Source organism: Equus caballus, chromosome 4 (genome assembly GCF_041296265.1).
Source record: "Equus caballus isolate H_3958 breed thoroughbred chromosome 4, TB-T2T, whole genome shotgun sequence".
Classification (NCBI taxonomy): Eukaryota; Metazoa; Chordata; class Mammalia; order Perissodactyla; family Equidae; genus Equus; species Equus caballus.
The window spans coordinates 18,570,828-18,591,513 of NC_091687.1; the positions used below are offsets into that span (position 1 = coordinate 18,570,828).

The window sequence follows — 20,686 nt, forward strand, 5'->3', positions numbered from 1 at the left end:
AAATCTAGCATCTAGGGACACTTAGAAACAGATTCTGTTAACTGCTTTTTCCCCTGAATATGGTTCACACTTTCTTGGTTTGGTTTCTCTTTTTTTGCCTGTCTTATAATTTTTGTTGGAAACTGGACATTTTAGATAATAGGCTGCAGCATCTCTGAGTTCTGATTCCTCCACCTCCACAGTGGTTATTGTTGTTGCCAGTTTTTTTGTTTGTCCCTTTTGTGTGTCTGTTTGTTGGTGTCTCTTTGTCTGTGATAAATCTGTGAAAACTCCTTCCCCTCCAGCGAATAGCTCCTGTTGCCTCTGTTCAGTTTGTTTTTTAAATTTTATTTTCATTTTATTAAGCCTGGATTCCTAGGAGTCACCCCTATTTTGTTCAGGCTAATTGCCAGCCAGTGCCTGGGCGGAAGCTGTGCTCAACCACCTTAAACCAACAATATTTTTGTCCTCTGCCAATGGATCTGTGTGTGGATGGGGAAGAACATTCCAAGTTTAGGCCATGTTCTCCTTGGCACAGTTTGCTTTCTCCTGGGTTCTTCTGGTCTCTGAGATGTGCATGGAGATAGCCTCTGGGTTGACAGAGATTGTGTAGCTGGTTTGGGCCTCTCTGGCCTCTACTGCATGTACTTGCACCATCGCTGGGCTGTCTGTACGCCACAGTCAAACAATGTCAATCAGGGGGAACCCAACCTCAGGGCCAAAGCTGGAGCTGTTGGATCTTCCCGTCTGTCTGACTCTAAGAGAGTCATATATACCGGCAATGTTGCTGGGTATGGGCATTGCTCAATGGTCCAAATCGATGCACCCCCTTCAACAGTGGCAAAGGAGCTGCTGATCGTCATGGTCTGCACTACCCTGTTAGTATCTGCGTGTTGCTGAAGCTAGAATGCCACAGATTACCACCCCTCTTACTGAAAATTTAGCAGTTCGCCAACTCTAAGTGTTTCTCAGATTATTGTGTGCATTTGACCAATTTCCAGAATTCTAAAATGATTATTTTTATTCATTTTGTCCAGTTTTATAGTTGTCTTTTGGGGAAAGGTTTTGCGAGTTCTTTGTTTGGACATAGCCAGGAGTCTTGCCCTTGCCTTTTTTTGTCTTTGTCCTGTTTCTCTTCAGAAAATAAAAGTTTACATTGAAATGAATTAAATTTGACAAATCTTCTACTTTATATTATTATATTTTATATTATATATTATACATTATAATATATATTATATTATATATTATATAATTATATTATATATTAAAATCTTCTACTTTATAATATATATATATATATATATATATATATATATATATGTATGTATATGTTCTGGCTTAAACTGATCCTTTTGCTCTGCCTGTTCCAGAAACTCTCTACATTCCTGTGTTCATTATGTTAGCACTTGTTAGGTCCTCTTGTTCATGTGTAGGTTCTAAGAGTGGATAAACTGGTGTCACACTAGAAATTCCTTTTAATTTTCATATAACACATAATTATTGCAGACAGTTCTCAGAAATACCACATATCACTGTAATTTCTCCTTTATATCCTCCTATTCACTTGGTTTCACATTAATGATGTATCTTCATTTCCATAAATCTGTCCATATTCATGCAACACAAAGAACTAAATGATTCACTATTAGTGATGACTAGGGCAGCCTGTGATTGATTCTGTGATTCTAAAACAGCAGCCTTCAGCTGAGAAGAAGTCTCCAAATTGCACTGTTCTCTCTTAACTTCAAGCTCATCTCTCCCTTTCTCTCCATATTTCTTACCCTAGAGGACTGTGGTGAAAGGATGGGGCAGGAAATTGAGGGTAAGAACACTATATCCCACTGTACTCATTGGGAGGAATTAAAATTAGTCCAACCAGGAAGGACCATGATGGCTTGTTCCTCACCCCATCAAACACTGATCCATGAACTCCAACATAAGTCCTTAAATCTCTGCATCACCTGGCCATAGGTCTGTTTTTCTTAGCTAAACCACCCAAAGGAAATATGGTGTCCATATTTTGAGTAAATGGTCAGGGATTGCTTTCATTTTTGCAGAGCTCCTGGCTTTGTATATTCTTCTTGGTGCTGAAGATCATCAGAGTCTTGCAGCCTCTGCCCTCTAGACTGAGATTTTTGTGATATCCCATGTTTGGAACATATTTGTTAGATAGCTAATAACAATTCAATTGGAACTACCAAGTCATTACTGTGAGGCCTAAATTAATATCAGTTATTATTTAGATCTGTACTCATGTGAACTATGTTTAAGGTTGTAATATAGAAGTGACTGCATATTCTACCAATTTAGTTAGAATACCTACTACGCACTCATAAAAATGATAATAAGATTGTTTTAAATGAAGATTAATTAAAGAAACATAGAGAAAGATATGTTTTCACAGAAAAATATATAAAGCACATTTGGGACATTTATAGCATGTGTTCCTTAGACTCCATGTTAAGCTTCTGTAACAAAGATCCCAAATTACAGTGGCTCAGAACAGATGTGTTCTCTCCCGCATTAACAATTCATATGGGTGGGCTGCTGGAGCCCAAGGTCTTCCAAGAACTCAGGTCCTTTCCAACATGTCTCTAACTCATTGTGAGTTTGTCCTCATCTTTGTGATTGAAATTGACTCATTAGCACTGTGTCCCCATCCAAGCTAATGGAAAGCGGAAAGAACCAAACTCCAGGGCAAGTGACTTGCCTTATTTCAACATGACTGAGAAATTGTATTTCACCTCAACCTGATTTGTTGCGGGTCCATCTCTAGCTGCATACAAGACTAACAAATCTAATTTTGGTCTGAACATACAATGACCCAACAAGCAGACTGCTTTGTGTCCATTCCACAATATTAAAATAACACCTACTTCCTATGGTTTGGATAATACAAAACAATAAAAGAAGGAAAGAAATTCCACCATTAATTTCACTTTTCAGATATTGATAGTCATTCTTTTTTGTGTGTTTTTCCTTCCTAGTTCTTTCTCATATATGTGCAATTTTCCTAACATGCATCATCATTTTACCATGACTATGTTATTACCTTTGCCCCATGCAATTAATTGACTTTGGAAAATCTCATTTTAGTGGATAACACATGGATGCACTCTCATTTATATGAGTATTATGTTATTCTACTGTGAAACCTGTTTCTTGGTTTTTACTATTATAAATAAGTTTTTATATACACTTCCATTTTCTATGTTTCCTAAGGTAAGTTCCTACAAAAGGAATTATTGCCAAATTGGTTTTCAGAAAGTTATGCCAGTTTTCTACTCTCACCAGCAGTATATGAAATGACTTATTTAGAATTATTGACAGAATTTCTTTAACTTTTTGGGTATTGTTTTGATCTGAGAATTCATTGTTTTTACTTGCGCTGGAGATGGAAAAAATTATCTTTCTTTGCAACATGCAAAAGCACACATGACAAATTCCCCTACAGCTAGAAAACAGTTTTAAGATCACTTATTTGGTGGTTAAGTTTACAATGTGTTGGGATGTTTATTACCCACGAACCATTCTTTGAATAGTCTCTGTATGTTATTTGTTTTACTTCCTCTATTGGATTTTCATTGTTTTGCTTTTACACTAACATATATGGCTTCTTTGTAGTAAGTATATCAACACTCTCCCACTGTTTGTTGCAATTTTTTTAATGTTAGTCTGCTGTGTTTTGACGCTTATTAGGAGTTTGTAGTTTTGCACTTTCAAGTATATCTAATGTTCCTTATATAGTTTCTTTCATCGCTGTTAAGCTTAGAAAGAATGTTTCCCTCCTCTGATCACTTATGATTTAACATATTAATGTCTCCTTCTGCATTGTCTTATCTCGTTCCAATGGTCTGCCTTGTAATTCCTTAGCATATTGCCTCATTTTAAATATTTGAGCTGTACAAAGAATGTTAATATTTTCTGAGACAAGTGTTCTCTCATTACTCATCTTGTTCAATGGTTTTCTACCTCTCATTCAATAATTTTAAAGATTTGCTTTATAATTATTTTCAATTTTTCTCGTGGGGAGTGACAAACTTAAAAATTGATTGGCATTATGCTTTATCTTCATTATAATTTATATTATCTTTTCATGTAATTATAACAATGCAGTTATAAATTGCAAATCTTTATAACATTTTATGTAAAAATAAATTATATTACAAAGTTGTAAATTACAAATTACAATGTTATTTATTATAGTTTACTTTATATTAAATTATATACTATATTAAAATATAACATTTATAGTCTATATAATTCATTTACTTATTACATTTCATATTTATACTTGTTATATTATTATTATATTTAAATTTACACTTACATATACTAATATTATTTTATATCACAATAATTTTATATTACAATAATTTCCATATTATAATTTCTCATTTTTTAACTATCCATTCTTTTCATTTTTTTAGCACATCTTTCAAGACTTCTCTTAGATCCGTTAGTAAATCTTGCTTCTTTTCATAAAACTTGAACATTTTTTGTGAAGGTCATTCTTTTCTATTTTGCATTTTTGTACTATTACTAAAATGTTCTCTCCAGATAAATTTTATAACTGTTATTCCTGATATGTATATTGAAATGCTACTAATTTTTTTGTTAATTGTGTAATTGGCTACCTGCGTAAAATCTTACCCATTTTCAAAGTGCTTTTTTGGGTTTCATCAGGTTTCTGTGTAGAAAATGAGCTAATTTGCAGAGTGATCTTTTTGTCTACTTGTTGATTTTGCTGTTCGAGTCAAGCCTGGCATCTTTAGGACACGGCTTCTCATGGGTTTCTTGTCTTCCTCTCGCAGCATGGAGGAGTGTGAGGCTCTTTGCACGAGACTTGCTATAATGGTCAACGGCAGCTTCCGGTGCCTTGGTTCTCCTCAGCACATTAAAAATAGGTATGTCGCCTTCTCTTTTCATTTAACTGTTTGCTGTAGATCAATGGCATGATGCCATAAGTGGAAATGCTTTGGAAACAGCATGGTCCAGTTGCCTCATGACATAGGGAAGGAGACGAAGCCCTGAGTAGGTAAGGGGTGTGTGTGCAATATCATAGCTCATGAGTTGAGACACTGCAACTCCCACACAGAACCCAGCATTTTCTCGACAATGGTTTGCTGTCTTCTTCCCAGCAGGACACGTACTCCCACTGCAGGGACGTGGGAGGGTTGGGAATACGTTACAGGGTCAAGACGAAGAAAGGACCAAAAATGACCTTGTTAATGCAAAGTACCTTATAAAAAGGCTGTACCAATATATCTCTCATCCAGAGGGAATCAGGGTGCCTGGGTCACTGGACAAAATGCTATACTTTTAAAAAGATCTCCATTAATTAAGAGGGTAAAAGAGGGATTTGGGGCTGCTTTTCATGTTGACTAATGAAGTCTAAAGACTTTTCCTGAGCACATTAATCCCTTTGATGTCTTCCTGGTTAATTGTTGTTTCAGATCTTTCTGCCATTTACCTTATAGAATCTTAATGATTTTGCTATCAATTTCTATGAGCATTTTTATGTCCCCATGTACTTTTTTCTAATTCAGTGTTGCCTAAGCTATTTGTAAAGTTTGTAATTTCCATTCAATTTGTTGTTTGATCTGTTATTTTTGATATAGATTAATTTATTAACATGTTGGTAAGTCTCTTTCCATTTTTATTTATTCAATATTTTTTAAAGTGAGAATTCACAAGCAGAGATTTGTTAGACATATATGTTAGGTTGAAATATTTTTATTTTATGCAGAAAATAACTATTGAACGCTTGGATTAAGATACCATATTGGGGAGTAAACATCAGTCCTGCAGGGCTTCAGAGTCGGGTCTGCGGGGGCAGTCACCTCACTGCCGCTTGCTGCTCAGGGTCGATCACTTGTCAGATAAACCTACTGGAAACTGTTCTCAATATGTACTCTGCTCACCTTTAATAAGTATCATCAAAACAAAAATAATACTTCACACTCCCTAACCTTTATGAATGCTTACATGAAGCTTTATAGCCCATGCCTGATTGTTGGATGATTTACGTCTGAGCCTTTCATGAGGTTTACTAACCGAGGCTGGAAGAACCAGCAGGACGAAGCACATAGCAAGAGTTAGCCTCTAACTGGTATGGTCCATGTGCTCAACAGTCTCACCTCCTTCTGAGTTTTAGTTCCAATAATGTGTAACAACGTGAGGATGGATTGTTGGTAAATAGGAACCATAGAATTATAGTGAGCCAGAAATGGCTTATAGGTTATTCGCTGAAAACTGAACTTAATACATTTAAAAAAATAATTTGTAAAGTTGGTATTTTCCTATAACAAATAAACTGACTGCATATGTTTCTATAATATTAAGATAAAGAATAAAAGATTCATCATGAAATGGAATCATGGGCATACAAACAGGCAGGAGTCATCAACATTGGTGCCCGTTTCCCTCCCTGTGATGTGGCGGCGTTGACATGAGAGAGAAAGGGCTCCTTCCTCCTCCTCTCCATGCTCTTCTTTCAGTGAACACTCCCCGCATGCCGACGGTCTGTAGGCACTCTTGTTTGAAGCACACATGAGGCATACTCTTTGGCTTCAAACCTTGTTATCTCTAACTTAGAGATCTTGGTACCAGGACAGAAGGAGATTTCCTCCCAGGTGTCTGATGGCATCACCATATAACTTGACCTTGAGTGGTGACTCTAGAAGTTTGATTTGGACCCATTTCTTGGTGGGCCCTGAGTGCTGTGTGCTGGGCACTTGCTGGGCTCCTGCATGTGGGAACACTCGGCAGAGATGGAGGCCTGGTCTGGCTGCTCCTGCCAGCCCATCAGGCAACTGCTCTGCCTCAGTCTCCCCAACTGTAGGAGAGTATTGTGGGGACTAAATGAGTGTGAGAGTACTTAGAAGAGAGCCTGGCTCCTGCCACATTTGGTGTTTGCTGCCATTATTATTGCAAGAAATTTGAGTAAAAGTGACTCTTTGTCCCAGTGTATCACTGGCACTTTTCAGGAGCAAGGAGGGCAAGGAGAAAGGCAGGTCAGTGAGGAGATTCTGCAATAGTTTTCATGAGAGATAATGAAAGTCAGACCTAAACCAGTGAAGGTAAGTTTTAATAAGCAGTGAATCTGAAGCATATTATGCTGAGAGCGCCAGGAAAGGCAGCACCTGAGGAGAGGTGTGCAATGGAGAATAAGAGGAGTCAAAAATGCTCTTGTGGTTTGGTACTGAGAAGATTTGAAAAGAGTGAGGAGAGAAGGAGGAACAGAGAGCAGGGGGTGAGGCAGCGATGTGGGGAGAGGGTCTGAGGACATAACTCAGGAGAAAGCTAGGATTCGGAAGAGATGGTCCTGAGTTTGGGTTAAGACTTGAGTGTAAGGGTTTCCCTGAGGAGACGCAGGGGGCCGGCGGGCAGGGTCCAGGCTCGGCTTGGGAGATGGCTGCCTAAAGAGGGAAGCTGATGCCAGGAGCTGCAGAAACCCTACAGAGGGGAGACTCGGATAGTCAAGTGGAGGGTAGGGATGGGTCCTCAGGACAGTCTGCCCCTACAAGGGTCGGGTGCAACAAGAGCCCACAGAGAGATGGAGGAGAGCAAAAGCTAGTGGAGAGTGAGGATTTAGCCACGGTTTACCTTCTGAATCCCAGTGTTTATCTTGACCTTATTGGAAATTAGAAACCCACACAGATCAGTGTAATTCCAGCAAATTCCACTATGACAGTGGCCTAGAGTCTCATCAGGCACCAGAGCCCAAACCTGGTAAGACAGCTCGCTGTGCACGGCAGCCATCATCCAGGGTGTGTGGGGAGGGACATAAGGATGAGAAAAATCCAGAGCTGTGCAAAGATAAGGAGAAGGAGAGAGTGTGGGTGGGATGTAAGGAGAGAGAAATAAAAGGAAAAAAAGAGGTGGAAGGAGAGCACAGTGAAACTCTGCCTAGATCATGTCCTCTGTGTCCCCATCCTCTGGGACAGGCACAGCCCTGGAGAGATACTCAGGTGACAAACAGCACCTCCCTTGGACCTCAGACACATCACCCCTGAGTCTGGGGAGCAAGACCAGGTCCAGGTCCATCCCTCTGCCTTGATGTGTGGGTGGCACTGCCTCTCCTTCCCACCCTCTCTGGTGGTTTCTGTCCGCTCCCCTACACATGGTGCCCAGACATTGCTGCCCTGAATCTATTCTCTCCTCCTGTGCTTTTGAATTCCTTTCCTGGGCCCTAAGCACAGTCCACACATCCTCCCGCATCAAAGAAGCTTCCTCCAAAGGACTCCAAGCCCCGTTCCCCTGTGCCTATCAGAGCAATAATGATGTCCTGCTGCCCAGACTGCCTCCACCCTCACCCTGTTTTAAAATGTGTGTGTTAATAGAAAGTGTGAGGTATACTAAGACCAACAGATCATGATAGGATTGCCTTTGAAAAGTTCATCATTCAGTTCCTAAGGAGAGGGGGCACACCACGCCACAGAGGGGCCACATGGGGAAGCACCTCATGGGTCAGGATGCAGATGGAGCAAGGGGAAAATGTGGGCAAGAGCCTTTGTTGTGGTTTCTATGGAAGGAACAGTCAAGACAGGGTGAATAGACAGAACTGGCTAGTGTGAATAATGTCACCAGGCTCTGGAGGATGGGGCTTCCCTCATTGTCTGGTACCTGGCCCTGGGTGGTGGAGGCAGAGGGATAGTGCCAGGGTGTGAGAGCCTCATAGAGGAGGTGGTGGGGTGTGGGCTCTGGATTTACTGCTGTGTCATTGAAAACCATGTTGGTGGCAGGTTGTTCCGTATCTCTAGGAACTGGCTAGTCCTAGGAGGGGCTGTCCCTCCAGGGTCAGCAAGGCCCTGACGTCAAAGCCTCAGAATACAGAGAATAAAAGACCTGGATAACACAGCCCTCCCCAGGACTCTCCAAGGCCAGCGGGGCCATGAGTGTGGGGCCATCACATTCGCCCTGCCTGGTGGAGCCAGACTTGTCCATTGTGCCTAGGAAGGCCGGGGGCCTGGCTTTGCCGAGGCTCCTGACATCCCCTTCCTGTTCCTGTATAGACTTTTGCTCTTTCTGGCAACCTCTTCAATTGCTTGTTTCAGTGCTATTATCTGCTCTGTGAATTGGCAAACATTTTGGGGTTATGGAACTGTTGTATTAAAAAGTAAGTTTCTGGCACCCTGATCTACACATAACCAGATGCTCTGTGTGTCCAGTTGTACCAGCTGTCCATGGTGAGGGGCCTCAGAGAAAAACTAATGCAACAGGTTATCTCTGGTTTGAGAGTGTCCATTCACGTCATTACTTTCCCTTTAATGTTGCTTCTTACCTGAGTTATGATTTAGAAGATGTCAATCAACATTAGAACTTCCAGCGGTAAAATTGAGGCATTGCTTCTGATGTTTAATTGTTTCTTTAGCAGACTTTGATTGAGGCCCAGCAAGGAGGTACAGAGCTTGGTCTGACGCAGCCTCTCCCCACTTGGTGCTTGTAAGTGCATACAGTGAGGCTTGCACACACATGTGACATCACAAGGCCTGACATCATAGGGTGTGCATCATTGAAAAGGTGCAAACTATGGTGTCCTGAGAGGAGGAGATTTCTTTGGTTTGAGGAATTACGGAAATCTTTGAGACCTTGGAGTAAAGGCAAAATTTGGTTAAAAGGGGATTTAATTCTTGATTGCATTTAGTAGTAAATACATCTCTACAGAATCAGAATTTGAGAACAAGAGGGACAAACAGGAACAGTCAGAGGAAAGGTCATATGTCAGCATTGAAATGGGAGGGAGTCACCAGGCTCAGCGAAATCAGCATGAGCAATGGCGGATTTAAAATATTCCTGAGCAACTGTAGGCTTTCTGTTCTTCACTCGGGTTTCTCAAACTTGCGCCATTTTCATTTTGGGTTGAATAATTCTTTGTCATGAGAGACTGTCCTGTGTACTGTAGGAGGTTGAGCAGCAGCCCTGGCCAGCGCAGCAGTCCCCACCCTGACTGTGACAACCAAAACATCTCCAGACATTGCCAAATGTCTCCTAGAGAGCAAATTGCCCTGGTTGAGAACCACTGTCCTAACCAGTACTTTTCTGCACGTCCTCAAGGAGCTTAGAGATAGATGGTGACACCTCGTTACAAGAATAGGAATTCAGACAGATTCTCAAAAGCAGATTAGGCCATGGTCCCTGCCCTTTTCATTGATGGGATCTTCAGAACTGTGGCTTGCTCCCAGCCTGACAGGAGGAGGGTCCATGAAGCATACCAGGAAACAGGCAGTGGATCGGGTCAGGGATCTGTACACTGGTGTTTTCTCCCTGCAGGCTGGTCCTCTGAGCCCTGCAGGGACTCTGCTTTGCAGAATCTCCAGGGTTCATATGAGAAGAGCACCTTGCTCTTCTTTCAGTCCCAGTCTGGTTCCAGCCTGGGATTTCAGAAGTCATGTCTGTGAACCAGTAGGCCTGGGCAGGACTCGGGACCCTTGCAGGTGGTGGTCACTGGGAGGCTCTTCTCATGCTCACATCGTCCCCCTCCCACCTCAGGTCTTCTTCCACTTGCACCCCTTACTGGGGACACCCCCCAGCCCTGACTTCATGATCTCCCATCTCCCCACTGCTGCTGCCAGCACAAGTCTTCCTTCGTCCTTGAGACCCCTGGCCTTTCCAGGACTCAGAGTTTTCTTCTCGTTGCCTGCACTTTCTATTCATAGCGATGACCTATTTCTCTTCTTCAGTGTGTATTGCATGCTCTCTGCCAAAAGATCTGTGCATGCAGTGTTTGATTTCCCCAAACCTGCAATTGACCTTACGCTCCTGGAGGGCACAGCCTTTGTCTTCTTTCAATCCCTGTATTGACTTATGCTCATGCATCCACACTCAGAGATACAATCTGAGGGCAGTGACAGCCAGTCCTGGATGTCTTGGCCTGGGAAAACCCAGGATAACTGTGCTGAGGAGGCCATACATCGTGAAGTGTTTCGGTTTTGATTCCCTAGGAGGGCTAATATTGTCAGACTCTAAATTCACTCATTTATTAACTTGATGTCCTATTTTCTTCTCAGGTTCTAGATCTTCTTGTTACAACTTCTTAAAGCATCTTATGTTGTACTTCTAAATAGCTAAGCACTGAGTTTAACCTCAGAGTCAGTATTCCAATATATTTTTAAAGTGCTGTTTGTGTTCGTAGCTAAGACCCAACCAAGTTCAAGTTTAATAATCATGGTCATATTTTGTTATTTCAATAAAGAGGCCAACAGTAGATTTCTGTTACTTGGACTTACCTAAAGGGGTTTTCCTGACTCTAGCTTGGGCCTGCATCCTGCTCTTCCTAGCTGTAGCCAGCATCCCAATCCTTCCTCTGCACAGATGGCAAGATTTATCCCAAACTGGGAGCTGATTGGCCAGAAGGACACACAAGATCTAGAGTACAGGATTTCGGAGGCTAGGCTTTATTGGGGGAGGTGGCCTTCTCTCCTTCCCCTCACACATGTTGACCTCACCCCTGTGCCCGCCTCTCTCCCACCCCTGTGACTTCTGGCCTCTGTTTCAACCTTGGGAAGTCACACATCTGCTCCATCCCAGTGGCATGCCTCTTACCAGGCTCTTAGGTCTTCACAAAACTCTCCTCATATGCAGTCTCAACTCCTCTCCTTCCCCGCCATTGCCGAAACACACCCCCACGAATGTTTTTACTCTTCCTGGGGAATCTCTTCCTCCTTAATCATCCTCTCCTTCCCAGTCTTTCCAGGTTGGCCCTGGCTTGTGCTCAGGCTGCATCAACCTCTGAGGTGGCCCCAGAGCCTGGACAATGCCAAGGCTTTCCTTTATGCCCCTTTCCTCTCAGAGCAGGAGAGGTTGCAACACCACTGAAGACCTCCCATCAGGCTCAAGAAATTTGTGGAGATGCCCTTCTCTCCTTTCAGCCTTTTCCTTTCACTCTCTGCCTAAGGAAATTTGCACTTTATGAAATTGGTGTAGTCGCTCCATAGCCTGCAATCCCAGATCACCTTTCCACAACAGTCTGGCCACTTCTCCTGAATCACTCCTGTTTTCCCAACCTATGGAATATCCCCTTTCTCTTATACATTCTGGTCCTTACCATTTATCTGGTGGCCATTTATTACATACATATTCTCGTCCATACTGGACTAAGCACTGTATATAGATTATTTAGCATGCCACATAGTAATATTAGGATATAACACCTGTATAGTCCTTACTATATACCACCTCTAAGTGCTTTATACATATTAACTAGTTTATTCCTCATGACAACCCTATGAAGTGGCCATTATTATCACCCCCCTTTTACAAGTAGAGAAAATGAGTCATAAAAAGGTTGAGTATGTTTTCAGGGTCACCAGCATCGTTTCCCAAGAGGTGCCATGTCTGCACCTGGGATCTGAAATGGTGAACCCCGGGCTGCCAAAGCTGAACATGCACACTTAACCACAGCGCCACTGGGCTGGCCCCTGTGATGTACATTCTTGTGACTATCTCCATTTAATGGATGAAGAAAGTGAGCTGTGGTGGAGCTGGGATTCAAATGTGGGCCATCTGACTCTCGAGCCCACGGGCTTCATCACCATGCCTTCTGCCTCCTTCCTGCTGGAGCATATCCCGCAGACCTACAAATGTGTGCTCATGCAGACTCTTTCTGTGGCTTCGACTGTGTCTGCACCAACAGCTCTCTCTTATTGACCTTCCTCTCACCAGTGCTTCTACATGTTCTCCATTCTCTTGAGACTCTGACACCCCATTCATTAACACATAATTTCTACTTTTCTGAGATGAGAGAGGCCTTCTATCAGCTGGCTGCTCAAAAAGGTCTCACAAAATTTCTATTTATTCATCATCCTCTCCTTCTTTGTTCTTATTTCTTGGAAAGAAGTTTATCTCTTTATCAAATGTCTTTCTTTTACCCGTTTGCTAACAAAATGATCTCCTTCCCTTCTGAGAACGTCCTCCAATAGTTTTCTTCTTCCTCTTCTATATCTTTGATCTTTTCTTTGTATCAGTTGTGAGATGTATTGTTCTATTAGTAACAGAACAACAAACACATTTATTTAAGCATATCCACTGACTTAAGCATATTCATTTTTATGTGTAATAAAAATCCAGAAGTACCTGGTTATTGGCACTGGTTCTGTGGCTCACATCTTTACAATTTACTTGGTCCCAAAGCAACTGCTGTAGCTCCACCCAGTATATCCATATTTTAGATAACAAACAGCAGAAAGCAGAGAAAGACAAAAGGAGCACTCTTTTTTTAAAAATTTTTGTTTTTATGGCAGTAACATTGGATTATAACATTATATAACTTTCAGATGTACATCATAATATATTTTGAATTCTGTGTAGATTATATCGTGTTCACCACCCAAAGACTAATTATAATCCATCACTACACATGTGTGCCTAGTTACCCTTTTCACCCTCCTCCCTCTCCTCCCTCCTCTGGTAGCCATCAATCCAATCTCTGTTGCTATGTGTTTGTTTGTCATTGTTTTTATCTTCTTCTTATGAGTGAGATCATATGATGTTTGACTTTCTCCCTCTGACTTATTTCACTTAGCATAATGCCCTCAAGGTCTATCCATGTTGACACAAGTGGCTGGATTTCATCCTTTCTTATGGCTGAGTAGTATTCCCTTGTGTATATATACCACGTCTTCTTTATCTAGTCATCCCTTGATGGGCACCTAGGTTGCTTCCAAGTCTTGGCTATTGTGAATAATGTTGTGATGAACGTAGAGGTGCATGTATCTTTATGCATTTGTATTTTCAAGTTCTTTGGATAAATACCCAGCAGTGGAATAGCTGGATCATATGGTAGATCTATTCTTAATTTTCTGAGGATACACCACACTGCTTTCCATAGTGGCTGTACCAGTTTGCACTCCCACCAGCAGTGTAGAAGGATTCCCTTCTCCCCACATCCTCTCCAACACTTGTTGTTTTCTGTCTTGTTAATTATAGCCATTCTAATGGGAGTGAGGTGATATCTCATTGTAGTTTTGATTTGCATTTCCCTGAGAGCTAATGATTTTGAACATGTTTTCATTTACCTATTGGCCATCCATATATCTTCTTTGGGGAAATCTCTGTTCAGATCTTTTCCCCATTTTTTCATTGGTTGTTGGTTTTTTTGTTGTTGAGATGTATGAGTTCTCTATATATTTTGGATATTAACTCCTTATCCAAATATCTGGTTTGCAAATATCTTCTCCCAATTGTTAGATTGTCTTTTCATTTTGTTGATGGTTTCCTTTGCAGTGCAGAAGCTTTTTAGTTTGATATAATCCCAGTTTTTTTATTTTTTCTTTTGTTTCCCTTGCCCGGTCAGACATGGTACTTGAAAATATGCTGCTAAGATCGATGTCAAAGCACATGCTGCTTATGTTTTCTTCTAGAAGTTTCATGATTTCGGGTCTTACATTCAAGTCTTTAATCTATTTTGAGTTGATTTTTGCGCACAGTGTAAGATGATGGTCTGCTTTCATTCTTTCGCATGTGGCTGTTTAGTTTTTCCCAACACCATTTATTGAAGAGACTCTCCTTTCTCCATTGTATGCTCTCAGATCCCTTCTCAAAAATTAGCTGTCCATATACGTGTGGGTTTATTTATGGGCTCTTGATTCTGTTCCATTGATCTGCATGGTCTATTTCTGGAAAGAAGCATTCTTAAAGTACCTTTCTGAAAGTCTTACCCAGCAAACTGTACTTGTGTTTCATTGGTCACCCTGGCTACCAGGCAGTCTAAGAAATGTAGAGTTTAGCTGGATGCTTCACCATTTAGATAAAGCTAGTTTTCTGTTATGGAGGAAGAGAGGGAAAATGGATGTTGGGTCACTATCTGCAGTCTCTCCTTCTTCTGATTGGATTCTTTCCTCAGTTGAGGCCAGGTATTAGGTTGAACAAGCTGTGCTCTAGGGCTTTTGTTTCAAGAGTGTCATTTGATATAGAATAGATATTGATAAGTTTATGTGTGAGCACATACTGTGTGTGTCTGTGTGTGTGAGTGTGTGAAGCTGAGTTATCAAAGGAGAACTGGAGTGGAGTGGCAGCTAACTGATAGCCAGGAATGGTTAACACCAAACTCTGTGGGGACTGGGATTTTGTCCCAGGTAATTTGGGATGCATTCCCAGATCCTCTGCACATCATAACCGGAGCACATCCTGAGAGCCTGATGAGCTGCCTTTCCACCTGCAGGCTGTGGGCACATTCATGGCTCACCTGGAGGGAAGCCGTAACAGCTGCTCATTTCACCTGTTTGCTTTCCCTTCCTTTGGGCCTGACTTAAGCAGGAGAGTTAAGAATGTTGAAAGCAATTCTCCCAGGGAGGGAAAATATATCATGCTTCTGAAGCACAGAATTTACAATCCAAAGGACACCAGGCCAACTTCTGCGGGGAGATGTAAGTAAACAAAACAAAGCTTTAAATAATTTAAGAAAATATTTCATTTCCTCACCTTTTCCATCATAAAAACTTTAGGAATCTGGAATAAACTTCAAAAGATGCCGTCATTTATGTGTTATACAGCCATTTTACTTAGAATGTGAGGAAGAGCCTGTAGGATTTGTTCGTAGATTTTCGTCTAAGAAGTGAGAGGATGAATGATGATGTCTGAGCTCTCAAGCTATGACTATCTGGGTAGTTGCAAATTAATATAGTACCTTATGTGACACTGCATGCTTCAGGGTGGCAACTTTGATTTAATACTTCTATTAAACATTGCTATAAACATAAAATCTTAGATTGAGATTACATCACCAAATAATAAACTGGCTCATTTAAACACGAAATAGATAATTTTATATGCTTATGCCATTTTCACAAATGGAGAAGGCAGTTTGTACATGAGCACGTATAATGACTTCTGCTACGATGTGGAACTGTGGGATTATGGGCTACTGAGTACTATTTTTCTACATTTTGCTTTGTTTTAAAGCATCATATAATTCAACTGCTTCTACTTACCGCTGAAGTAATTCTCTGCACTAGAAATGGTTCTTTTAAAAGAACAAATGTGGCTCGCTTTCATCTCCTCAGCATGTGTCTGCCGGCACTGGTATCTGCAACGTGTCATCTCATTTACTTTCACAATGTCACGTTGCATGGACACAATCAATCAGTGTTGCTCTAATGTAATAACCTGGGAAAGTTTCTGACCTTCAGCTCCTTCTTGTGTTGGGCATTTCAGGTGAATGCCTCTGGTCTTGGAAATTCATTTCATGAACAATGTCACCCAGAGCTGTCACCTTCCCAGAGGAGATCACCCTGCTTTCATTTTCTCCTATTTTCCCTTAAGAGTAAACAGACTTCTTATCACCCACGATGAAGATGGGAAATGGAAATGGTGGAGATAGTTTTACATGGATGGATTCAGACTCTCATTGTGATTCCTGTCCATTCACACGTGTTTTTTGAGCACCTGTCTGACAAGAGACCACAAATGTGTGGTTCCTCCTCTCACAACTCATAGTCTGGTGTCAGGCAGACACACACACACACATAAAGGTAAATGCAGCACAGTGTGATAATTGTCCTAAGAGATAGGTGGACAAAACGTTGTGTGATGCAGCTCAAGTTAAGTCAGCAAACATTATAGAATGTTTATTTAGTGCCAGGGTCTTGGGATTGAGTGATGAATAAGGCATGACCCCTACCAGGAGTAGACTAGACACATGTATCAAAAATTAGATAAGAGAGACCGGAAGTGCCCTGAGAAGGTTTCTGCATACACACAGCAGGGGCTGGAAGGAGGCAGAGGGCACACTTCATGAAAGAGGAGACATTTAAACCGCATCTGCTCCTGGGCAGCTAACCAACTGTGTGTGCATTCATGGTGATGGAAAGAGGCGTGGACATGAATGATGCAAGTCACGTTTGAGAACAGCTTGCCTGTAATATGGAGTGCAGGTTGAAAAGTGGGGCATACACTTGAAGACAATCTTTGGAGTCAAATTATGGGAGGTTATAATTCTAGGGTAAAAAAAATGGGAGAAGCAAGGGAAGGAACAAGATTGGAAGAGGAGGAGAGGGCTATTAAACTACTATTTTTGTTTTCTAGCTGGAAGTTAAATAAACTGAAGTTGGCTGGTGACAGAACATATGGAGAAGAAAGCATTGCAGAAAAAAGTAATAGAATTTTACAAGTGACTAGTCTGGGACTTAGGGAAAGGAGGAGCCACTGTGACCATTAGCCTTTGGATGTGGGGGATGGAAAGATAGTGATTCCCTTAGAGAAATCGAGAGGTCAGGAAGGGCTCTGAGGGTAGGAAGATCTGAGTGTGGGGCGTGTTCTCTGTGAGCTACTGGTGGCCGTCTGGGTATTTCATCATGAGGGGATGATGGTGTGCTGCCTCTGGTGCTTTTCTCCAGGGCGGGAGGCAGGAGAGGAAACCTCAAGTTTGGAGTGATTATTTTCTTTGGTTGAGACAGAGGGATGGAGTAACCTGAGCTCATCACAGCTCTGCCTCAATGTTTATTAACTCCGAGGTCAGGGCTGGCATCCACGCTGCTGCATCTGTTTAAACATTATTGGACATGGGTCATCTGCCAAATGCCTTATGTGCATTCTCTCATTTAATCCTTGCAACATAAATAGGTATTGTTTTACCTACTTCACCATGAAAAAACTCACACCTAAAGAAGTTAGGCAGTTGGCCACAAGCACAGAATTAATTTTGAAAGAAAGAGTTTCCAAATTCAATTTCTTGACTCCTAAGTTCCTTATTCTTTTTATATCACTGCTGATGTCTCAACTTGCTTTACCTGCAACTGACTAAAGAACAGAGCCCTGCCTCAAGTGGATGTCCTGGGGACTTCTATGATGACAGCTGCAAGATTCCTCTGCTGAATTGACTTTCTGTTGTATCTACTCAGAAAACAGGCTCTCTTCTTCTTAAAACGTGTGCCAACTCCTCTTTGAAAGCCACTATGGTTTGATGAGACAGAAGTTTTAACGTCAGACCCGTATCACTACCCACAGGACTTTGAAAAAGTTATTTAACATTTCTGAAAGTTTTTCTCTTAAATGAGGACAATCATATATATTTTATAGTATTATGGAAAGAAATGGAGGAATATACCAATTATGTTCCCACCTGAGGGCTGTGACTTCCTCTTTCCCCAAGATAAATGCGTGACTCATTCCCTCAGTTCTTTCCTCAACTGTCACCTCTTCAGAGAGGTCTCCAGTATCTAGTCTACCCATTCATAGAAGCATAAGAACCTCTGGATGGCAGCTGGCAACATGGCCACTGGGAAATAAGAATGCATTTCCCAGCTTTCACGACTGCTACATGTGGCCAAAGAAATATAATAGAAGAGATGTCTCCAACATCAAGGACATGGATTTCTAGAAAGTGGCATGCACTTTTTCTCCCCATTCCTCCTTTCTTTTTGACTTGAATTCAGATGCAATAGTTAGAGACGAAGCAGCCATCTTGGACCATGAGGCAGCCACAGCAACAAAGGCCCGTGAGCAGAGCAATAAGAAAGAATGAGCCACAGGACTGCCTTCTCTGCTCTGAGCTGCCTGACTTTAGACTTTAAACTTGCTGATATCTCTACTACTTTAGTTTTCTGTTACTGATACATGAATCTAAACAGACTAATACACCCTGTGACATATTAAACACACATTAATTTGTTTACCTGATTATTTTCCATCTCTTCACAGAGGAATGTAAACTCTCTGAGGGTAGACCTGCATTTTGTTTACTTCTGTATCCCTAACATTTGGGACGGTGCCAGGTAATGACATGTGCTCAAGGTACTTGTTGAACAAATAAATAAATGAACAAATGAACATATGTAAAGTCCCTGGCACATGGCAGCCTTTGCTAAATAATAGCTCCTTCCAGGTTGCTACGACTGGACTTTAAAAGAGAAATCAGACGAGTCGGTGGAAGCATCCAGACTCTGTCCTGCTTAATGAACAACTACTATTAAGAACACTAATCGACCCCTTTAATAAAGACTTCTGTTCAGATCTCATTGATCCCTAGGCACTTTCTCTCAAGACAGTCTGCATTATTCACTGTTAGTTTGCTGCATTTAGAAACAGGGCTCTGTCTGTGCTCAGCGTCTCCATTAGCAGAGACTATCAGGTGTGTGACTGAGGCCTAATTGCTGCCACGGCCTCAGCAGTAATTTCCTGTCGCCTCCTCTGCAGTGAGCCAGAGTCAGCACTGGTGCACACCAGCCCGCCAGGAATTAATGTGCAGTGCACACAGCGAAAATGCGCTGTTTGAAAACTCAGCTGTACACAACGGGGTTATGAATTCTGATTGTAAAGACAGCCTAAGCACAAGAAAACACGGCCCAAGAAAGGAAATGGAGTTCTGTTATGTCAAAAGTGTATTTCAAGTTTAAAGTGATTGAAGATTGGGATTTGGGGGAAGGTTTATTTGCTCTATGTCCAGTTAGCCTAAAATTTATGTGTGTGTATATGTGTGTGTGTGTGTTGTATGTGTATGTTATATATGTGTGTGTATGTGTCGCGTATGTGTGTGGTGTATGTGTTTGTGTGTATGTGCGTGTGTATTCAAAGAAAATGCATGAGCACTCAACATTTCTTTGTTTCATAGTTTAGAAGCCTTTTACAAATTTGATTTTTGGCTCCATTTTATCAAAAGCATGAAAGAGCCCTGTGCATCAGTTAGATTTTGTTACAAAAAGCAGCAAAACAAAATTCATAAAAACCAAGTGGCTTAGACAATTACCATTCATCCTCATGAATCCGCAGATTGTCTGGAGATAGGCTGGCCCAGGTGGGGCTTCCCTGGGGTGGCTCTGCTCCACCTGTCTCTCATCCTCCTGGGATGAGTGCCTGAGTGGTGGGGATACAAGAAGAGAAGGCCAAAGTGCACAAGTATGATTCAAGCCTGGGGTCACATCACACCTGCCAATGGCCCTTTAGCCAAACTAAGTCATATGACTAAAGAAAAAGTGTCAGAAGGTAGTCCCTCCTATTAGTGGAAAAGCATGGCAAGGTTACATGGCAAGAGTGTGGATAGAGGAAGATGCAAAGAATTCAAGCCAGATTTACCATCTACTACCATCCCCAAATATTGTGTAACTATTTTTTTTAAACCATGGCCATCCTCTCTCTTTGCTTTTTAATAGCTTTCTTGATATATACTTCACATACCATACATCCATTTAAAGTGTATAATTCAGTACTTTTTAGTGTATTCACCATTACATGCAATCCTATCTACAGTTATTTTTAGAACATTTTCATCATCTCAGAAGGAAGTCCCAACATTTTAGCTATCACCTTTCTATTCACCTCTGTCCTAAGTCCCCACTAATCTATTTTCTGTCTCTATAAATTTGTCTGTATTAACATGTAAATGGAATTATATAATATGTGTTTTTTTGTGACTGGTAGCTTGCACTTAGCAGAATATTTTAAGGTCAAGCCATGTTATCATTACTTCAGTACATATCATTTCAAATAATATATACATTTTGTTTTTCTATTGTTAATGGGCATTTGAGCTGTTTCCACTTTTTGGCTATTATGCATTATATTGCTATAAACAATCACATAATTCTTTGTGTGGACATTTCGTTTCTTTGGGTATAAATCTTGAAGCAAAATTGCTGGTTTACATAGTTACTCTAGGCTTAACCATTTAAGGAACTGTCAGACTATTTTCCAAATTGGCCACACCATTTTACATTCCTATCAGCAGTGAAGGAAGATTCCAGTTTCTCCACATCCTCGTCATTACCCT

At 41.3% G+C, this 20,686-nt stretch overlaps 1 protein-coding gene across 1 annotated transcript in view; it reads left to right on the plus strand.

The window, feature by feature from the left end:
• ABCA13 (ATP binding cassette subfamily A member 13) overlaps positions 1 to 20,686 on the plus strand; it is a 408,916-nt gene that overhangs the window by 376,369 nt on the left and 11,861 nt on the right. Inside the window, exon 59 of the mRNA XM_001496546.5 lies at positions 4,797 to 4,889. Within this exon, the coding sequence (XP_001496596.3) occupies positions 4,797 to 4,889 (93 nt within the window). The remainder of the gene's footprint in view (positions 1 to 4,796; positions 4,890 to 20,686) is intronic.